We start from the raw sequence: 18,587 nt of genomic DNA, 5'->3' as shown, positions 1-18,587 counted from the left end.
TAACTTTTAATATTTTTAAAACACTAATTAAAGTAATATATTTTTTAAATATTAACTTCTAATTTTTTAATATTTTATTTCATTTTAATTTTTAATATATTTATCTAATTTTTTATCACCATTTTTAAACAAATCATATTTTAATTATTCTTATGTCATTTTGTATTATTTAACTATTTTAACAATTAATTTTATCAAATACATATAATTTAACAAGTTAGTTTTTTTACTTTTAATTTTTTTAACTTTCAAATAATTTTTTCAAACATAACTTAAATGGTAAAATACAATCAAAATTATAGATTAAAAACCAATGATTCAGCTCTTAATAATTTATTCTACATATATTTCATTATTGAGTTTATTAGTGATAGTAGGAGCGCGTGGGCAAGGGGAGGTTGTGAGATCGAGTTCAAAAAAGAAGAAAGAAAACAATACCTTAACGCACACCGCAAAACAAAACAAAAAACCGCACGATGAGGAACAACAAGTGTGCATTGACCAATGAAGCCGAGTTTTAGTACAAACCCACACTGCGTTGTTCTTCTTCTGTTCTGCTTTGCCTTTTACTTACTCAACAACAACTCAATTATAAAACCCCTGCATATCCCTCACACTTTCTTCCCTTTCCCCCTCTCTCTTCAACCCCCAAAACCAACCCTCATCTTCTGCTTCCTTCTTATCGGAGATTAGATAGCAAGTAATGATGGATGCGCTGATAAAGGTGTTGTAGTTCAACGCCGCAAAACCATAAAAATCGTTTCTTTTCGTCTTATGGCATGTCTGAGGAGGAAGAAGCACTGCGTCCAAGGCCAACAACGCGTTTCATTTTCAAATTTTGATCATCCTCGCCAGTCAAATATGTACTTGATTCTTCGCTTCTTCTGCCCCTTCTCTATACTCTTCTTCACTCCAATAGGTACTTTATACTTTCTTTATTTTGCGTTTTCAAACATGTATTTGATTTACTTTATTCATTTACCTTTTCCCCAGTTTTTATTGATCTTTTTTTGTATGATCATGGGTTGGGGGTTTCAGCCCTTGAGTGTTTAGTATAGTTTCACCATTTGTTGAATTAAAATTCTTGATTTTTCCTTTTCTCTTTTTTTGTATTTTTAGGTTCTTGACTTCTTGTCTTGGTTGCTTTCTTTTAATTTTCATGATATCAAGTTTTTTTTTTCTCCCAGTCCCCTCGTCTCTTTTGGGAAGAGATTTTAATTTTGATTTTCAATTTTTTTAAATATACATATTGCTTTCCTTTCAAGTTATCACTATGATTACATTGATCAGTGTCTTTCCTTTTTGATTTCACATGGGACCACTGTTCCTTGGACATATCATGATTATTCCAATTCTATCAATTCGTGGTTCTGATTATGGACGGCCTTTCTAATTGGGTTTTCTAGACTTTACTCTTTTGTCCTTTCATGTCCATCTACTTAGAGTACCAATTTTGTTCATGATTGGCAAAATAATGTTAGGGATATAGAAGTTGCTAGCATGTATTTTTTGTTGGCTACATCATGTTAATGGAGCTCTACCCTCCCTGTTTGATTTCCAGCTTCTGTGCAAGCGTTCACCGGAACATATGGTATAAATTATGGTAGGATTGCAAATAATATTCCTTCACCCGATGAAGTTGTTACTCTTCTCAGAGCAGAAAAAATAAGGAACGTTAGAATCTACGATGCTGATCACAGTGTTCTCAAGGCATTTAGTGGAACTGGGCTTGAAATTGTAGTGGGGCTCCCCAACGGGCAGCTGCAAGACATGAGTTCGAATCCAGACCATGCTTTGAACTGGGTAAAAGAAAATGTACAGTCATTTCTTCCTGATACACGCATTCGTGGAATTGCTGTAGGCAATGAAGTTTTGGGTGGCGGTGACTATTCTTTGTGGGGAGTTCTTCTGGGCGCTGTTAAAAATATTTACAATGCTACCGTGAAACTTCATCTAGATCAACTGGTTCAGATTTCTACTGCAAACTCGTTTGCAGTTTTTTCGCAGTCCTACCCTCCCTCCTCTGGTAAATTTGATGATAATGTTAATCAGTTTATGAAGCCACTACTGGAGTTCTTCCAGCAGATTGGCTCTCCTTTCTGTGTGAATGCTTACCCTTTCCTAGTCTATGCGAGTGATCCTGAACATATTGATATAAATTATGCACTTTTTGAACCTACAAAGGGAATTTATGATCCAACGTATCGTCTGCATTATGATAACATGCTCGATGCTCAGATTGATGCTGCCTATGCTGCTTTGGAGGATGCTGGATTTGACAAAATGGAAGTCATAATTACTGAGACTGGCTGGGCCTCTAATGGAGATCAAACTGAAGCTGGAGCAAATGCAACTAATGCAAGGACATATAATTATAACCTGCGTAGAAGGCTTGCGAAGAGGAAAGGAACCCCACATAGACCTAAAAATGTTGTGAAGGCATACATTTTTGCATTATTCAACGAGAACGAGAAGCCTGGGCATTCATCTGAGAAGAACTATGGACTGTTCAAGGCTGATGGAAGTATATCATATGACATTGGTTTTCATGGACTTAATGCTGGACATTCATCTCTGTTATCTCTTAAGGTACCATAAATTTCATTTGATGCTATCTTTTTTTTGTTTAAGCTCATTTGGAAGTTTTCACACACCAAACAAAAAGAGATAAAATCAAACCAGGATCCCCCCCCCCCCCCCCCACCCCCACACACACACACACTTTATTGCAGGATGTTATCTTTATATTTATTTTTTATGGTTTTGTCAAGTGGGCTGGTTTGTCTAACGAGTCTATCAAATGATGATGATGCAATGCATACGCATAGACTATGTAAACTTTTACACCACTTATAAGGGACTAACTGCATGTTTGCTTCAGCATTTCGGATGCATGTCCCTCCTCATTTCCGCGTCAGAATTTTAAAAAGATGCGGAAGCAACATTTGATTGCTTCCACTAGATGTGGATCAAACAAAGAATGCCAAATGCTAAACCAAACATGCTAACTTATTGCATCCTAGTTCCTACATGATAGGACTATATTGGTTTGGAAGTTTGTAATTCTCAAGACTGAATTTAAAGAATGCTAAAATAAAAATTAATGATAATAGAAGAAACAAAGAAATTGTTGAGAAATTTGACCCACAAGTTGTCTTGCCAAAAGTTTACTTCCCATATCAAGAATTTAAATATTGTACTACATGGTACTTTGTTTTGCTTTCTTGTCCCCATATTGGCTTGGCTTTATAATGTCATTCTTGATGTCTTCATCTACATTCAATATGTATCCATCTATCTTGAATTACTCATAAGTAGAGAGAGAGAGAGAGAGAGAGAGAGAATGGGAAAATGTCTTTTTTCTTGATACTACTCTTTCTCCTTTCTAGCTGTAGACTAGCTGCAGAACCAGAAGTCCAGAACCCATGTTCCATGGTTTTAATAAGATTTATGAACATCCAAGCTATTTGTGCTTTCATGTGAAATGATCTAGGGATATCAAGTAACTATTTAAGTCTTAATATCATCATGATGGTTATTGGTTGGGCAACAATGAGCCATATTTACGGTTTTTTGAACCAGTTGTGACTGGTTTGGAAGTTATCTTGTTCTCTTTTGTCTTTACTCTTTAGTAATATCCCAACTACCAAATGTTTGTAGATACAAGTCCTTAACTTCGTTTTTGTAACTCTCTTTAATATGTCTGGAATCTTTCAACTCATAAATGTAATCAGGCTGAACTAACGGGACAGCATGAGAACCATTGCTTATGTGTGCAATGTCAACACCGTTTTAAAGCCTAGACCTTAAAAAATTAGTGAGTTGTAAATTAGAAATGCATTCACTTTTCTATATTATCTTCACAGTTTGTGAAGTTCATTGATTCAGAGGGAAAAGGTCGATTGCTGGTCTCAATTGATAGGTGGTTCAATCATGGATGTGCCTTTTCCTTGGTGTAATTTTGAACTCACTACTTGCATTAACACTTAGGAATATAATTTGCTGAAAAAAAAGTTTGGGATGAACTGGGGTTCACTGTTTCTTTTTTATTTCACTTGGCAGAATATCAATACTCAAGGTTTATCCCGGTCATACGCGATGGTATTCTTTTTATCTTCTTTGATACTGCTGATTTTCTGGAGTTAGTGATCTTATGATATCAACCTGCTCGGCAAACCAGTTCCTACCAATGAAATGAGTTTAACTTGGCTCCACTTCATGTCTCAATAGATCAAATTATACCATTGATTGTCATATTTCATAAAGCAATATCTAGAAATGCTGATGTTCAGCAAACGTGTAATTATGTCACTTGAGAAAGCATTTTCCTTCGACGAGATCTAGAATTTTTCAGTTTTTACTAATACATTCCAAATTTTGGACACTAGTTTCAATTTTATCAAATACACTAAATTTTGTAATTCTGTTTGTTAATCAAACCATTTAAAAACATAGAAGCAAATTGGACCAACAGGGAAAAGAGGGAGGGGGGATTATTTAAAAATGTCAAGGTTAGAAGTTCTTTTTTTGTAACCTGTGTTATTGTTTGATGGGAAGTACAAATTCATTCAATGGGACTTTAAAACTTTCACATAAGGCAAGATTACAATGTTTTTTCTTAATACAAATGTTAGCAACACACCTTTTAATCTTGCCTTATTTGAAAGTGGGTGATATTTGCCTCTTCTTTTTTGCTTAAGTTGGAAACATCGTAATATGTTAATACTTTATTTTGAATGATAAGCGTCCACTGTTTAATCATGATTAAGTATATAAAAAATTGAGATAGAAATTGTTCACTGTCTCATCATTAATCTGTCGCACAGGTTAATAGAATTAGTGTTTTATATATTTTAGTTATTTAATTTATGGTAAAAATCGAGATGATATTTTGTTCTGGCACAAACGTCACAATTTGATCTTGCAGGTAATTTTCGTTTTCAATGGATTTGATTGCGGGACTTTTTTTACCAAAAAATTCAAAAAAATGAATATTTATTCAAATAATACAATCTAAAAAATATTTATTCTAATGATACAACAGTGTAGTAAGTGAGAAGTTCTTCCCAATTCGATTTCTCACTTGTTTTTCATAGAACTTTAGAAATTGGTTTTCCAGAAATACAATGAGATGATATATTATAATAATTTTTTATAAATATTTAAAATACTTGCACACACATTCTATTGCATCCATCCTTTCATATATTTTATTTTCTAATTCATATTCCAATTATTAAATAGATATATTTTAAGATATTATCTAAAATGAAATAAAGTTAATTTAAAAATCATTTAATAAGTAAGAAAATTAATAAAGGCCCGATAGGCCAATACCTAGGCCCTAGGGTCTAGGGATGTTCAAGATGCAGTTTTCTTAAGTTTTTTCTTTTCTTCTTAAAATGTCACCAAAATCAAACATAAAAGACATGCAGTTGAATTTAATTTTAAATCAAAATCATTTTTTTTAGTTTGATTTGGTTTAAAATATTTATTGCATTATTTTTTCACTTTCTTTTGTTTTTTTGGTATAAAAGCGACACAAGAGTGCTGAGTTAGCCTTAGCCTCTTCCCTGAATCCTCCTCTGCCTCCGTGCAAAGATTTCAAGACTCATCAAACAGCTGGGGCAACCTGAGACACACTCGCTCATCCAACAAAACCTCATGGCCAACGTGGAAATCCTCGTTCTACTTGTTGCAGCGGCATTATTAATGCCATTGCGACACACCACAGAAGCTGCAGAGCATGTTGTGGGTGGTTCTGCCGGTTGGATTATTCCTTCCCAAGGAGACACCTCCTTATATACCTCCTTTGCAGCTAATAACACTTTCAGACTAAACGACATACTCGGTCAATATCTCTCTCTACATACACAATAACCTTACTAACTTCTTTTCTTTCTTTTTCTAAACAAGTGTAATCTGTCTTCTTAGTCCGATCTTAGGGATTCTTATTCACGTAGACTCTAGTGAATACTAACTTTTTTCTTTGTTCTTGAAAACCATTCATTTAAATACTTGTTTGATTGTTTGTTTTGCAGTGTTCAACTTCGCAACAGGATTTCACAACGTAGTCACCCTGTCAAAGAAACACTACGACAGTTGCAACGTGAGTGAAGTAATGCAATCATTCGACACAGCGCCGGCGAGAATCACTCTGAACCGCACGGGCGAGTTCTATTTCGCATGCGCGTTCTCGAGTCACTGCTCCCTCGGCCAAAAGCTGAGTATTCATGTGACTGCAGGGTCGTCTTCCCTTGCTCCATTATCCCCACCTCCACCTGCGTCACGTGCAGCCATGCCCCTTGTTGCTGTCACAATCCCTGTTCTTTTCATTGCAGTTGCCACAAATGTCTTGTTCTAGAATTATGTATGTGGTCTCGGTCTATTTTGGGACTTGGTTATTTACTTGTATTTGTTGGATCAAGGGTTATGTTGTTTGAATAAGTTATTATTATTATTATTTATTTTCCAGCTGCACTGGATTTGTGTTTTTGTGTTGTATTATGTATGAGAATTGTAGATGAATAAAAAAAAATTTGAATTATTCTGGATAGTAGCGCGACAGGCAAATTAAGGAGCAAGAACCAATTGTGCTCCGTTCCCTATCTATCCCTTTTCATTTTCTGTCATCCACAAATAATTGAAAACAAAATTAAATGCATTTAATTTCGCAGTTCTTTGGAATAATGTATACAAACAAAACATCTCATGTTCGTATTCTTGGAATGTATCAGAGACTGCCATACGCATCGCCATTGCCCCAGTAATTAATGACGACTAAAATACTGTTTCATCTCTAAAGATCGATTTAGCAGTCGTATTACAATTTGAATTTTTCTTTTCCTTTCCTTTATCACAACGGTTTGATTACACTTGTAAACATACTAGCTTTGTATTTAAAAGCGCAGAAAAACAAAAGGAAAAAGAAAAAAAAAATTGTTGGACAGAAAAAATTACTAAATTTGTTTTATGAAAGCTGGAAAATAAAAATAAAAATAAAGGCTTCATGTGTTATCAGAATGAGACTATATATTTTATTTTTTTTAGTTTCAAGGTTTCAAATTTGTTGTAATTCTAGATATGGTTTTCTTTAGTTATTAAAAAAACAAATAATTCATTCAAAAAAAAAATCAAATCATGAATCAGTTCAATAATAATAAATAATAATTAATAAAGATAAGGACTTAGGATCGGAGTGTTTGATCGAGTCTCTTTGGGGTGTATAGTGCATGCATCGTTGAGAGATAGAGAGAAAAATAAAATAGAAAAAAATAATAAACTTGATAATTAATATGATAACAAAAAGAGATAAAACATATGTAAGATAAATATAAAAATTGCATCATAAGAAAGTTAAGGTTGAATAAAAATGGGATCCCACTAGCTTTTAATTGGCATACTACCCGGTCCATTTGTCTGTCCAATCTGCTAGGAAGAGTGATCCTGTAAGAGCTGTGACTTCGGCTTCAGTTTGACGGTATCAATGTTGTCTTGCACTCACTGAGGGAAAAAAAAGATAATCACATTATAAGTTGATTAAGCAATACACATTAGTTATTTTATTAACTCAACTATGGCAGTTTACATAGTTAGTTATTTAGTTGGTGTGAATACAATCTACGTAATAATAAATTCAGGTATGGGCCCTACGGAAGCTAGCTAGCTCATGTCAATTAACTATAAAAACATTGGCTATAAATAGCAACACTGTAGTTTAAATTTTAAAATTTAAAAGGGATGTAAATTTATAATTCACATTTTTATATATTCTTGCATAAATTTGAGAGTATTTAACTTTGGACTTGGGAGATTATTATTTGAAAAATAAAATTTGTTAATAAATACACTATATTTACATATGAATTTCTAGACAGAGTTTAAATATTAGTTTCTTCTTTTCCTCCTTCTGCTTTCTTTTCTATACATGCACGAGCCAAGCGATGGCCTACATTCAGTGGCGGAGCCAGAAAAATTATAAAGTCTGGGCAAAAATTTAAAGATAGCAAATTCACATTGTATATAATATGTAAATAGTAATCAATCAAAATAAAAGAGACTCGTCATTTTGTCAACAAAAATATAGTTTAAAATAAAAGAGATAAACATAATCTTACAATAGCGGGTTAAATAAAATTACGAGGCAAGTGTCCTTTCCAAGACTTCTTTGCGGTAAATGTTCGAATAATATCAATATCATCAAGCGACTTGAATATCTCCCGCTCGGTGTAACATACCATCAAGTCATTGAACCACACATCGTTGATCTTATTGCGCAATTTAGACTTGATAATCTTCATTGCTGAAAAAGCTCTTTCAACGGATGCTGTCGACACCGGCAATATCAAAGCTAGCTCAATAATTTTATAAACCAATGGAAATACCAAATGTTTCTCAGTTTGAACCATCTTCATAGCCAAACTTTGAACATCTTCACAAGTGGAAAAAGAAGCATTTCTTCTCACTTGAAGCACATAAGTTTCAAGTTGATCCCTAATTGTTCCTCGGTCATCATCAGAAAAGTCTGCATGATAAATATCAGCAAGACGAGCAAGCTTATCAACATCAAACTTGGAGAAAGAGTTCTTGGGGTCAAGACATGAGAAGCAATCAAGTATAATGTTACTTCCTTCACTAAAGCGGTGATCCATCTCCACACATATTTTATCAATAGCAACATAAAAAATCTTTGCACGGTAATGATGAAGATTAGTGATAGTCCTCCCTTCTGCTCTTGAACGACCCCGAACCGGTATTTCGTCATCCATATTTGGTACCGGAATACTTTTAGCTACACAAAATCCTTGGACATCGACAAAAAAATTATTCCAGCCACTCTCTCTCATTGTGCCCAACCGAGCTTTGACAACATCAACTAATTCCATGGCATTCACAATATTAAGATCTTTTCTTTGCAATACATTTGAAAGCTCGTTTGTGATACCAAACAACTTTAACATTAACCTCAAAATAAAAGCAAATTTAAAGCTCTCCATTTTTTCTATCAAACCTGCTGCTTGAGATGGTCCACGTCCATCTTCATCAACCATACTAAGCACCTTTAACACGGAGGACCACATTTGATCCAAACGAAGCAATGTAGTATGATGTGAACCCCATCTAGTATCCCCGGGTCTAGTGAGACTAGATGATTGGTGTAAGCCCCTTCCTCTAGATATCTCACCACTCTCAAGTTTATTTAAAATATCTTTGTGTTGTGCCTCTGTCAAAGCATCCCTCCTCTTACAAGATGCACTTGTTGTATTCACAATCAAGGTGATGTACTCAAAGAAATCATGAATAGATGAGCAACTACTAGTAACAGACACAACAACCAATTGCAAACGGTGAGCATAACAATGGACATAGAAAGCATAAGGATTTTCATCTAGAATTTTTCTTTGCAAACCATTAAATTCACCTCTCATATTTGAAGCTCCATCATATCCTTGCCCTCGTATCCTTGAAATAGATAATGTGTACTTATCAAGAATACCATAAAGAGCATCCTTTAATGACTTAGATGAAGTATCTGTGACATGATGTAGAGCAATAAATCGTTCCACAACATTCCCTTTGTCATTCAAAAACCTAAAACAAATTCAACCAGTTTACTTGGCGGCATAGAGAGTAATAGGTAATGAAAATTGGAAATTGGAAAATACAACTACTAACCTCAACATCACCGCCATTTGCTCTTTGACGGATATATCACGTGACTCGTCAATAAGCACGGAGAATTGTCTATCACCAAGCTCTTCCATAATCACCTTGGTAACTTCATGTGCACAACACGTTGCAAGCTCCTTTTGAATGTCACCGCAAGTCATTTTGCAATTTTTTCCACCACGGTCAAAAGCATCCCTCACTTGTTCATTCTGAGATTTTACCCAATCTACCATCTCTCTAAAATTGCCCTTATTTAGCGAAGTAGAGGATTCATCATGGCCACGGAAAGCCATGCCTTGTGCTATGAGATATCTTGAACAATCTAAAGAATAAGTCAAACGAATCTTATACAATTCTTCTGATTCCTTGGTTGCTTTAGCAAACTTACTTGTCACACTTTGTCTTTGATTATTATAATCATTGTAGTGCTTGACACATGAGTTGTGCAAACTATTATGACTACCAACATGACCTTTCAAGCCTTGAGATGCATGCTTCCAATCTCTATATCCGCTTTTAGTGAAGACTTCAAAACCAAAGTGCTCGGCCCTCCCGGGTTGCTTAAATAGAAAACAATAAAAACAATAAGCTGCATCCTTTATCTCACTGTATTCTAACCATGTATAATTCTTATACCATGATTTACTAAATGCTCTTTTAACACTTCCAAATTGAGTACGAGGAAAGTTTGACAAATCTGGTTGCATTGGACCCTTCAATATATATGCCCTCCTCACTTGGTCTTGAATATCCGGAGCATACTCATTAATTTGTTTCCTACGACCTGGATCACGCACAATCTCATTTGGATTAAACTCATTAACCACATTATTAAGTGGTGGTTCTAATTCAGCTTCCGGTTGCACAACATTCACATTCTCAATATTTTCTCTATCAACCAAAAATCTCCTCATATCTGAAATAAAGATAAAATAGTTACAAAATTGTAGCAAAGAAAATTTTAGTGTTTGCAATTGATATATTAGAAAACTCTTTTGCAACCATGTATGTAGTGCAACACAAAAGACCAAAAAGAAATTATTAACTTAAGCAATCAAAAGTCTTTTCCTCTAAGCTTTTTTCCATATTAGAAAAGCAAAAAAAAAAAGGGAATAAAATATGACTTTTTCTTCTTCAATAAACGTGCTCTTAGTGGGGAAGAAAAAGAAAAAGTGTCCACTATGACTCTATGAGTTCACTGTTCACACTTGAAAAATGGAAGAAAAATTAAAGAACACGGAAGTATCACAACAAACAAAAACACTTTCCATCTTAATCACTTTTATTTTTCCTAACTTACCTTACCTGCGGCTGCTATGGGATTATGGAAGAGAAGACGGCGACGACGGCGCGGAGAGGAGGAAATAGAAGGAGTCGGCGATGGAGGGAAGAGAAGACACAGAGGAGAGGAGGAGGGAGGCGGCGGCGACGGAGGGAGTTGGAGGAACTGCCCACTGCTGGATTCGGAGAGACGGAAACTTTCCGTTTCCTTTTTCCTTTTTCCTCTTTCTTTTTTTTTAAATTTTATTTGTTTTTTAAGACTAATAAAAAAATATTGGGCTTGTAACAAAAAAAAATGCCTAGCTGAGCCCGGGCATATGCCCCTGCTGGCCGCATGGTAGAACCGCCACTGCCTACATTATATAATCATAAGAGGAAAGTCTTTCATTGCATAGTTGAGTTGGCAAATGGCCAACATGCGTCTAGCAATTTAAATTAGTTTTAATCGTGGTATTGAAGGAGCAAAGTAGTAAACTCTTTTAAGCTAGTTGATCAACACATCTCAATTCTCAAGTCTCTACGCCGAACTACATATATACCATTATAAAGCAGTAAAAGTACTATTTCGAATCTCATTTCACATATAAAAAGATGCAATGATCATGTGGCTCATAGTCCACTAACAGCTTCATCTACCAATAATTACGAATAAAAATAGTATATTTTCATGGCTGCTTGTATGAATCTAAGCTCATTTTCATCCTTGGTACCGTCCACCATATTCGAAGGGACCAAAATCCCTCCTAAGTCCCAACATTATTGTTAAATGTTTAGATAATAAAAATGGGAGTTGAGAGATAATCATTCTCTTATGTATTATGTCAATCAACTGTTTTTTAGTTTCAGATAGAATTATTTATTAGAATAGATAGGGGTGTTTGGACACAACACGAGTGTAATTTAGAGACATGTTACTGGACCATTTCCATCCGCTGACTTCTCTTCAGCTATGTAGTTATTTATGATCCAACAACTTTATATATATATATATAAACATTCAGTCACACCGTGACCCAGTGAGATGATGAGTAGATGACAATCCAACTAAGAAAACGTTTCTTATCTCTTTTAAAAACAATACTTATGATGGGTTACATAGCTTAGCCTGACTTCTATATATTCAATAATCAACACGGATTGAATGCACTTCCAAAGCTTCTCTCTTCTCATAGACATTGGAGCACAGAAAGAGCCATCACACGGGCCACCTGATACACAAAAACAACAACATATGATGGCTCAATTAAGGAATGTGGCAATTCTTGTCGTAGTCGTTGTGGCTGCAGTGTTACTACAGAGCACAGAAGCTAAAGATTACGAGGTGGGAGGTGCCACAGGTTGGACTAGTTTTCCTCCTGGTGGTGCTTCTTTCTATTCCAAATGGGCTGCAAATTTTACATTCAAACTAAACGACACTCTAGGTAAAATATCAGCATACAACAAAACAACCTTAATTATTTCCCTTGTGAATTCATAATTCTCTATCTAATGTTACTTTTAGAATATAGTATTACTATTATAAGCCATAACATGCTCAAAAAGCGTTGGAGACTTGGAGCTAAACATTTTATGTTAGTTATTAATTTACTTACGGGTAAATAATCTATCAACTATTTTACAATCTAATCATAAATTGCTCCACAGACATTTAAAATGTGTTTATTTGTGTGTTGAAGTGTTGAACAGTTGAAGTTAATGTTTGTGAATCTGTGATGGAATTGTTCTTTTGCAGTCTTCAACTTCGAATCTGGAAGCCACAGTGTGGTGGAACTTACCAAAGCTAACTATGAAAACTGTGAAGTCGATAACAACATCAAAGCCTTTAATAGAGGACCAGCTAGAGTCACCCTCAATCGCACAGGAGAATTCTACTTCTCCTGTACCTTCTCAGGTCATTGCAGCAGTGGCCAAAAGCTAAGCATTAAGGTCACTGATTCTTCATCACCAGCACCTCAGAAAGCACCAGCTGAAGGTCCTTCAGCTTCTGCTCCTCCACCACAGAATGCCCCAGCTGAAGGTCCTAATTCAGCTTCTCCTCCTGCATCTGGTTCAGGTTCCAATGAAGGAGCTCCATCATCCCAAACTGAACCAGCTCCTATAGCCCCTCCACCACACGGCTCAGCCACACTTCTTGCTTCTACCTTCTCTCTATTCCTCATCACCATTGCCATCAATTTTTTGTCTCATTTTTAGGATACTTGTTACTGTGATTTAGAGTGCTAGCAAATATCAATGTATTATCTAATACTCTCATTCGAACATATTTTCTTTTATCTATTGAAATTCATGTGATTCTTATTAACTTAGAAACGAGACATACATATTTAATTGGATTCACGGTCACATGAATTTCATTAAATAAAAGAGAATGTATCGGAAAGATGATATTAGAGAATTTCTCTTATCATGATATACGCTAATTTGTAGTGTATATCAATTTCAATGTGTTGGGTTTTTCAAAATTTTGGCTTGTGATATGTGCCTACTGAGAGGGGCTTGATTCCTGGTGTGTTGATGATGATATTGTATGGTACTTGAAAAAACATTGTTTTTCATTGATTTTCCAGCTGTATTGATCCACTTGATTGAGATGATTGTGTATGAATAAATAGCTATCGTGATGTGAGTTATACCAATTCAGTTTCTTTTATATATAAATTATTGTTCCACCGATGTCTTACTTTTCTGCTAATGAAAATTTTAAGTTGAAGTTGCGTTTTAAGAATTGGGTTTTAGGTATAAAATGGAACATGTGAACATGTCATGTTCAAATAGTATACGCCCCGAGATGGCGATATTTGTCAGCTAGCATAAAATAAAAATAAAATATATATTGTGATATTTTGACTTTGAGTTTCTTACAACTTATAAACAGCAAATTAAGGCATAGAGTATAGAGAATGACAGGAGGCAAAAGTTTTAATGTGATTCGGTATGGTAGGATGTAAGTGGTGGCGATAATTTAAATTTGTGTCACCTAATTAAGAAGGAATCTAAGATCATTTTGATTATTGAAATCAATACGAAAGGAAATTTAAGACTTTTGATTAGAGATCTTTTTATTTTTCTATTTCATTTTAATTAATAGTTATGAAATATTATGTTTCTTTTTAGATATTGGTATCGGAACTCATGAAAAATGAAAAAAAAAAAAAAGAAAACCATTTTTAGCATTGTTATATAAGAAGCACTGTAACAATGAAAATAACTTGGATTTGCAACAATCTCTTTGATTTGTAAGATGCACTACTTGTTTGGTGGAGTGGGGTGGTAGTCATCATGTGTTGTTGGTCAGATGCTGATGAGTTGGGTTGGGTGGGTTGATGGCTGGTGCGCGGTTCAACAAGATTATACCTGATGCAATCAAAGGAGAAGATTTTTACGAAAAAGAATTGTTGCTGAATGTTTTTATTTTTAGATTTTCCTCCCCCTCTTCTCTGCCTTTTCTTTCTCTACTACTACAAAGATTCTTACAACTTTTACTTTTTGCTCTATGCCTCTATCGCTTTCTCGTGCTGAATTCTACTCTCTTTTTCCTTTTGTTTTTTGATAAATGATTATTTTAATCCTCGTATTTAAGTCAGCAACAATTTTATTCTGAAATGATAAAACAATTTGATTTATTCATTAATAGGTAAAAAGTACAATAATTATGTCTTATGCATAGTTTAATAATAAATTACAGCTTAATAATAAGATGATTTTATAATCCTAACGAGATAACCAAATTGTCTTACTTTTTACACCTTTAAGTACTAAATCATAATTTTTATTTTTTTATAAACTAAATTATCATCGACTTACACTCATTTATCCTTTTTTTTTTTTATGTTTCCTTCATCTTTTTATATTTCTCTTTTTTCTCAGAATTGAAGAGCCCCCTTCGCTGATAATGATAGTGGGGCAGCACCAAGGCCCAAACACAGCCCACAGACCCTTGTGCCTTCAGGATTACATTTTATTGGACCTAATTATAACTGGGCTGTGATTAAAATGCTTGTTGTATTTGGGCTATTACTTCCTGCATTTCATAATTTCCACCTGCACACTATTTAAATTTTAAACAAACTGAAAATTCCCAAATTCCCTGAAGCTTAGAAACATAGCCTGAATTTTATTTGATTTTTTAGGGATAAATCATCTTAATCTCATTTATTTTTCTTTCTATCTTTTGACTTAGTTATTTAAATTATTTTTTACCTTTACTGATTTAAACTATCTTGCTTCTCTCATCTTTAATTTTGCAGGGTAAACTATATCTAATTTTAACTATTGATAATTTTCAAAATATTAAAATTCAATTTAAAAATAAAATGAAAATAATACTCCTATATTGAAAAGGTTAAGATGATAAAGAAATCTTTTAAAAGACTTGTTTAAGAAAACTTTTAAAAATACTTTTTTAAACAATTAATTCATAAAAACACTTTGATTCAAAATAATTATTTCAAGTGTTATATATAAAGGATTATTATATAGATAAAATAAACTATATAAACACCCTATAAAAGGAAAAAAATAATATTAATAAAAATAGAAACTCACCCCAAAGAAGTAATAAGATATTGACGCATCAACTTCCACATACATGTTGCAGTCAAATATTTAAAAGCGCTCACAGTACTCTTTAAAAAATTTCACCTGAAATAACACGTTCTATTTATAACAAAGGAAAAAAGAAAAGCTAAAGGAATAGACTAAAAGAAACCGAAAAAGTCTTTTGATGGAGGAAAAATGAAAAATAGCTAAAATTACATGCTGTATCCTCGTAGAAAACATCAAAGCACGGCGTTTGGTATGCTTGAAAGTTTGTGCAGTGTCCTTCCAATAATATTGTTAGATTTGCTTGAAGCGTGCTTTGACGAATTCTCTCTCACTCCATGGAAACTGGAATCTCCCCCATCTTGGAATTTTCCATCCAACTTCTCAGGCATCCTCATTCTCAAAGAAGTGGGCCATAACCAAATGCTTTTTCTTGGTGTCACTTTATCAATATATTCAATTTCATTGCAAACAAATATAAATAAAATGCACAATTGACTCCACCACGTCCATGGCTCGTGTAAAAACAAAGAAATGGAGACTAGTAAACGCTACAAGTCAAATTCATTTGGTGAGATCTTTTCGTCTCACGCGGCCATTCATATACGTTTATGGAAGTCTCAAATCTCGGCAGCCTGCAACTATGCTACCATCACACTAATTTTTGTTGACCTTACTAATCACACACACCTTCACTTCAAATTCCTACAGGACTTTGTTTCATGAATCCAAGCTAAATAAGTCTCTCTTTGAACTAATATAATATGTTATTGCTTCAAGTTAACCTGAGTTTGAATTCTTCAAGTCTTGTTGTATATGAACAAATTGTCATCTATAAGAAAGACCTTACTAAAATGAGGTAAGTTGGTTTTTCTAACAAATATTAATTATTTAAGAAATTTAGTTTATATTATTTTGTGGCAATATTATAATAACCCAAAAAGAAGACTCTAGAAATGTGGCTCAATTTGTTAACTACCTCAATAATTTATCTTAACTTTTTTTCTTATAAATGTAAATTATCTTAACAATTTAATTAGAATGTGTTTGCAACTTAAAATATTTTATGCTGTTTCCGATGATAAATTATCATAGAAATAAAAATATTATACTATTAAATAATATTTTTAGCTAACAAAAAGATTAAACTCTCATTTTTTCAAAATAAAAATAGTCTTCTCATTAAAAAAAAAAAACCCTTATCTAAAGTAATATTTTCATTATAAAAGATAATCTACGCTTATAAAAAAAATAAACTCTTTTCTTAAATAATCTTTTAGTCTTCGTTAAAAAAAAATCTTTTAGTCTATAAAAGTAATCTTCTCTTATCTTAAATAACCTTTTAATCTCTATAAATAATATCATCTAAACATTTTTTTACGCAATAATATTATCTAAACTTAAATGATTATTTAGTCTATAAAAATAACCTTCTCTTATCCTAAATAATTTTTAATCTAATTCAGCAAAAAAAAAATCTTTTATAATCTATAAAAAATAATCTTTTAGAACAACTTTACCCATGTGTAACGGGTCATGGCACTATTGACCTATCTCCTTTTTCCTATAAATACCAACAAAAGGCATGGCCTTCAACGTCACAAGTTCTTACACCATAAGGAGAACAAGAAGAAAAAACCAACAAAAAAGATCTAGTCCTAGAATCCAACAGGGGCGACCTCACCTCCAAGAACACATAGCCATGTCAAGAAACTTGCTTCTTGTTCTTTTTGCAGTAGCCACCTTCCTCCATGGCTCAGAAGCACAAACCAGACACGTGGTAGGTGATGCCACGGGCTGGATCATCCCTCCCGGCGGCGCCGCCACCTACACCACCTGGGCTTCCAACAAAACATTCACCGTAGGCGACACTCTCGGTAAACAAAAACTTTCACTAGTATTCTAACTGGAAAACTTTTTTATGAATTGGCTTAATTAATCATGGTTATATTTTATGTTGTATTGCATGTGCTGCCTGTAGACTTAAAAGTTTTGGATTTCTTTCCTTTTTTTTTTTTTTTTTTTTTTGCAGTGTTTAACTTCACCACCGGCCAACACGACGTGGCCAAGGTAACGAAATCAGCCTACGACGCGTGCAACGGCGGGAACGCCGTTTTGACCCTGACCTCCGGTCCAGCCACCGTAACCCTGAACGAAACAGGGGAACAATACTACATTTGCTCCTTTGGATCACACTGTTCCGGCGGTCAGAAGCTGGCAATTAACGTTAACAGAGCTTCTTCTAGCACTCCTTCCCCTGCTCCTGAAGCACAAGCACCAGCACCAAAAGCCACTAGCCCCATTTCTCCACCAAGGTCTACACCAGCACCTGGCCCTTCCTCTGGATCAGTTACTTACACTGTTGGAGAGACTGCAGGCTGGATTGTTCCTGGCAACGCTTCCTTTTACCCAGCTTGGGCCTCTGCCAAAAACTTCAAGGTTGGAGACATCCTAGGTAAGTCATCATCATCTACACTTATTAACTAAATCAAGTCCCACGTGGTACAAATTAAAGTAAAGACTCGAACCATCATTGGTGTGTTTTGCAGTTTTCAACTACCCATCAAATGCACACAACGTAGAGGAGGTGACAAAGGCCAACTACGATTCTTGCAGCTCAGCCTCTCCTATCGCCACTTTCACCACTCCACCGGCCAGAGTCCCCCTTAGCAAATCCGGTGAACATTACTACATCTGTGGAATTCCGGGGCACTGTTTGGGAGGACAAAAGCTTTCCATCAACGTCACCGGCGGCAGCACCGCCACCGCCCCCACCACTCCTTCTAGCCCTTCTCCATCAGGTGCTGTCAGTCCTCCCCCACAGAACTCTGCTGCTGCATCTCTCGGTCTTGTTGGAGTATCCGCCACCCTTCTTTCAGTTGCCGCGGCTTTTTTCTATTATTCTATTTATTAGGATTCTTCGCTCTTTGATTTATCTTTAGTGAATTCAGTTTTTCTTTTTCTTTTGTTTTTGAGGGTGACAATAAAGTTAGCTTCTATTTCATCTCCCTTCATCGGCTACAGTTTTCTGTACTGTATTCTAGTACATACATTTGGAATTGAGATATATATTTGTGTGGTGAACAAATTCGCAA

General features: G+C 34.6%; 4 protein-coding genes and 1 pseudogene across 5 annotated transcripts; 4 read left to right on the top strand and 1 right to left on the bottom strand.

The window, feature by feature from the left end:
- The first annotated feature begins 430 nt into the window (after window positions 1-430).
- On the top strand, window positions 431-4,421 carry LOC114393341 (annotated as a pseudogene). Its single transcript, XR_003662547.1, has 3 exons — window positions 431-919; window positions 1,562-2,589; window positions 4,063-4,421. The product of XR_003662547.1 is annotated as a glucan endo-1,3-beta-glucosidase 14-like (transcript).
- A 1,110-nt stretch (window positions 4,422-5,531) lies between these two features.
- Window positions 5,532-6,556, top strand: LOC114393342 (stellacyanin-like). Its single transcript, XM_028354642.1, has 2 exons — window positions 5,532-5,851; window positions 6,042-6,556. The coding sequence occupies exons 1-2, from the start codon at window positions 5,665-5,667 to the stop codon at window positions 6,362-6,364; spliced, it is 510 nt and encodes a 169-aa protein (XP_028210443.1). The 5' UTR covers window positions 5,532-5,664; the 3' UTR covers window positions 6,365-6,556.
- A 1,570-nt stretch (window positions 6,557-8,126) lies between these two features.
- LOC114393195 (zinc finger MYM-type protein 1-like) lies at window positions 8,127-11,243 on the bottom strand. Its single transcript, XM_028354460.1, has 2 exons — window positions 9,676-11,243; window positions 8,127-9,591 (listed from the first exon to the last, which is right to left on the bottom strand). The coding sequence occupies exons 1-2, from the start codon at window positions 10,581-10,583 to the stop codon at window positions 8,127-8,129; spliced, it is 2,373 nt and encodes a 790-aa protein (XP_028210261.1). The 5' UTR covers window positions 10,584-11,243.
- Window positions 11,244-11,999: 756 nt separating this feature from the next.
- Window positions 12,000-13,600, top strand: LOC114392869 (cucumber peeling cupredoxin-like). Its single transcript, XM_028354115.1, has 2 exons — window positions 12,000-12,371; window positions 12,683-13,600. Exons 1-2 carry the CDS (start codon window positions 12,092-12,094, stop codon window positions 13,141-13,143), a joined length of 741 nt encoding a protein of 246 aa, XP_028209916.1. The 5' UTR covers window positions 12,000-12,091; the 3' UTR covers window positions 13,144-13,600.
- Window positions 13,601-17,062: 3,462 nt separating this feature from the next.
- On the top strand, window positions 17,063-18,587 carry LOC114394127 (uclacyanin 1-like). The gene is made up of 3 exons (XM_028355716.1): window positions 17,063-17,369; window positions 17,525-17,947; window positions 18,042-18,587. Exons 1-3 carry the CDS (start codon window positions 17,078-17,080, stop codon window positions 18,404-18,406), a joined length of 1,080 nt encoding a protein of 359 aa, XP_028211517.1. The 5' UTR covers window positions 17,063-17,077; the 3' UTR covers window positions 18,407-18,587.

The sequence above is a fragment of the Glycine soja genome, chromosome 17 (genome assembly GCF_004193775.1).
Source record: "Glycine soja cultivar W05 chromosome 17, ASM419377v2, whole genome shotgun sequence".
Taxonomy (NCBI): Eukaryota; Viridiplantae; Streptophyta; class Magnoliopsida; order Fabales; family Fabaceae; genus Glycine; species Glycine soja.
This window is presented reverse-complemented; position numbering and strand designations above follow the sequence as displayed.

Excerpts from the sequence above, each read along its gene's own strand:
- LOC114393342 (XM_028354642.1), top strand. The coding sequence starts at position 5,665 with ATGGCCAACGTGGAAATCCTCGTTCTACTTGTTGCAGCGGCATTATTA. Across the intron at positions 5,852-6,041 it reads CAGACTAAACGACATACTCG|TGTTCAACTTCGCAACAGGA; the intron begins GTCAATATCTCT and ends TTTGTTTTGCAG.
- LOC114393195 (XM_028354460.1), bottom strand. The coding sequence starts at position 10,583 with ATGAGGAGATTTTTGGTTGATAGAGAAAATATTGAGAATGTGAATGTT. Across the intron at positions 9,592-9,675 it reads CAAATGGCGGTGATGTTGAG|GTTTTTGAATGACAAAGGGA; the intron begins GTTAGTAGTTGT and ends AATTTGTTTTAG.
- LOC114392869 (XM_028354115.1), top strand. The coding sequence starts at position 12,092 with ATGCACTTCCAAAGCTTCTCTCTTCTCATAGACATTGGAGCACAGAAA. Across the intron at positions 12,372-12,682 it reads CAAACTAAACGACACTCTAG|TCTTCAACTTCGAATCTGGA; the intron begins GTAAAATATCAG and ends GTTCTTTTGCAG.
- LOC114394127 (XM_028355716.1), top strand. The coding sequence starts at position 17,078 with ATGGCCTTCAACGTCACAAGTTCTTACACCATAAGGAGAACAAGAAGA. Across the intron at positions 17,370-17,524 it reads CACCGTAGGCGACACTCTCG|TGTTTAACTTCACCACCGGC; the intron begins GTAAACAAAAAC and ends TTTTTTTTGCAG. Across the intron at positions 17,948-18,041 it reads CAAGGTTGGAGACATCCTAG|TTTTCAACTACCCATCAAAT; the intron begins GTAAGTCATCAT and ends TGTGTTTTGCAG.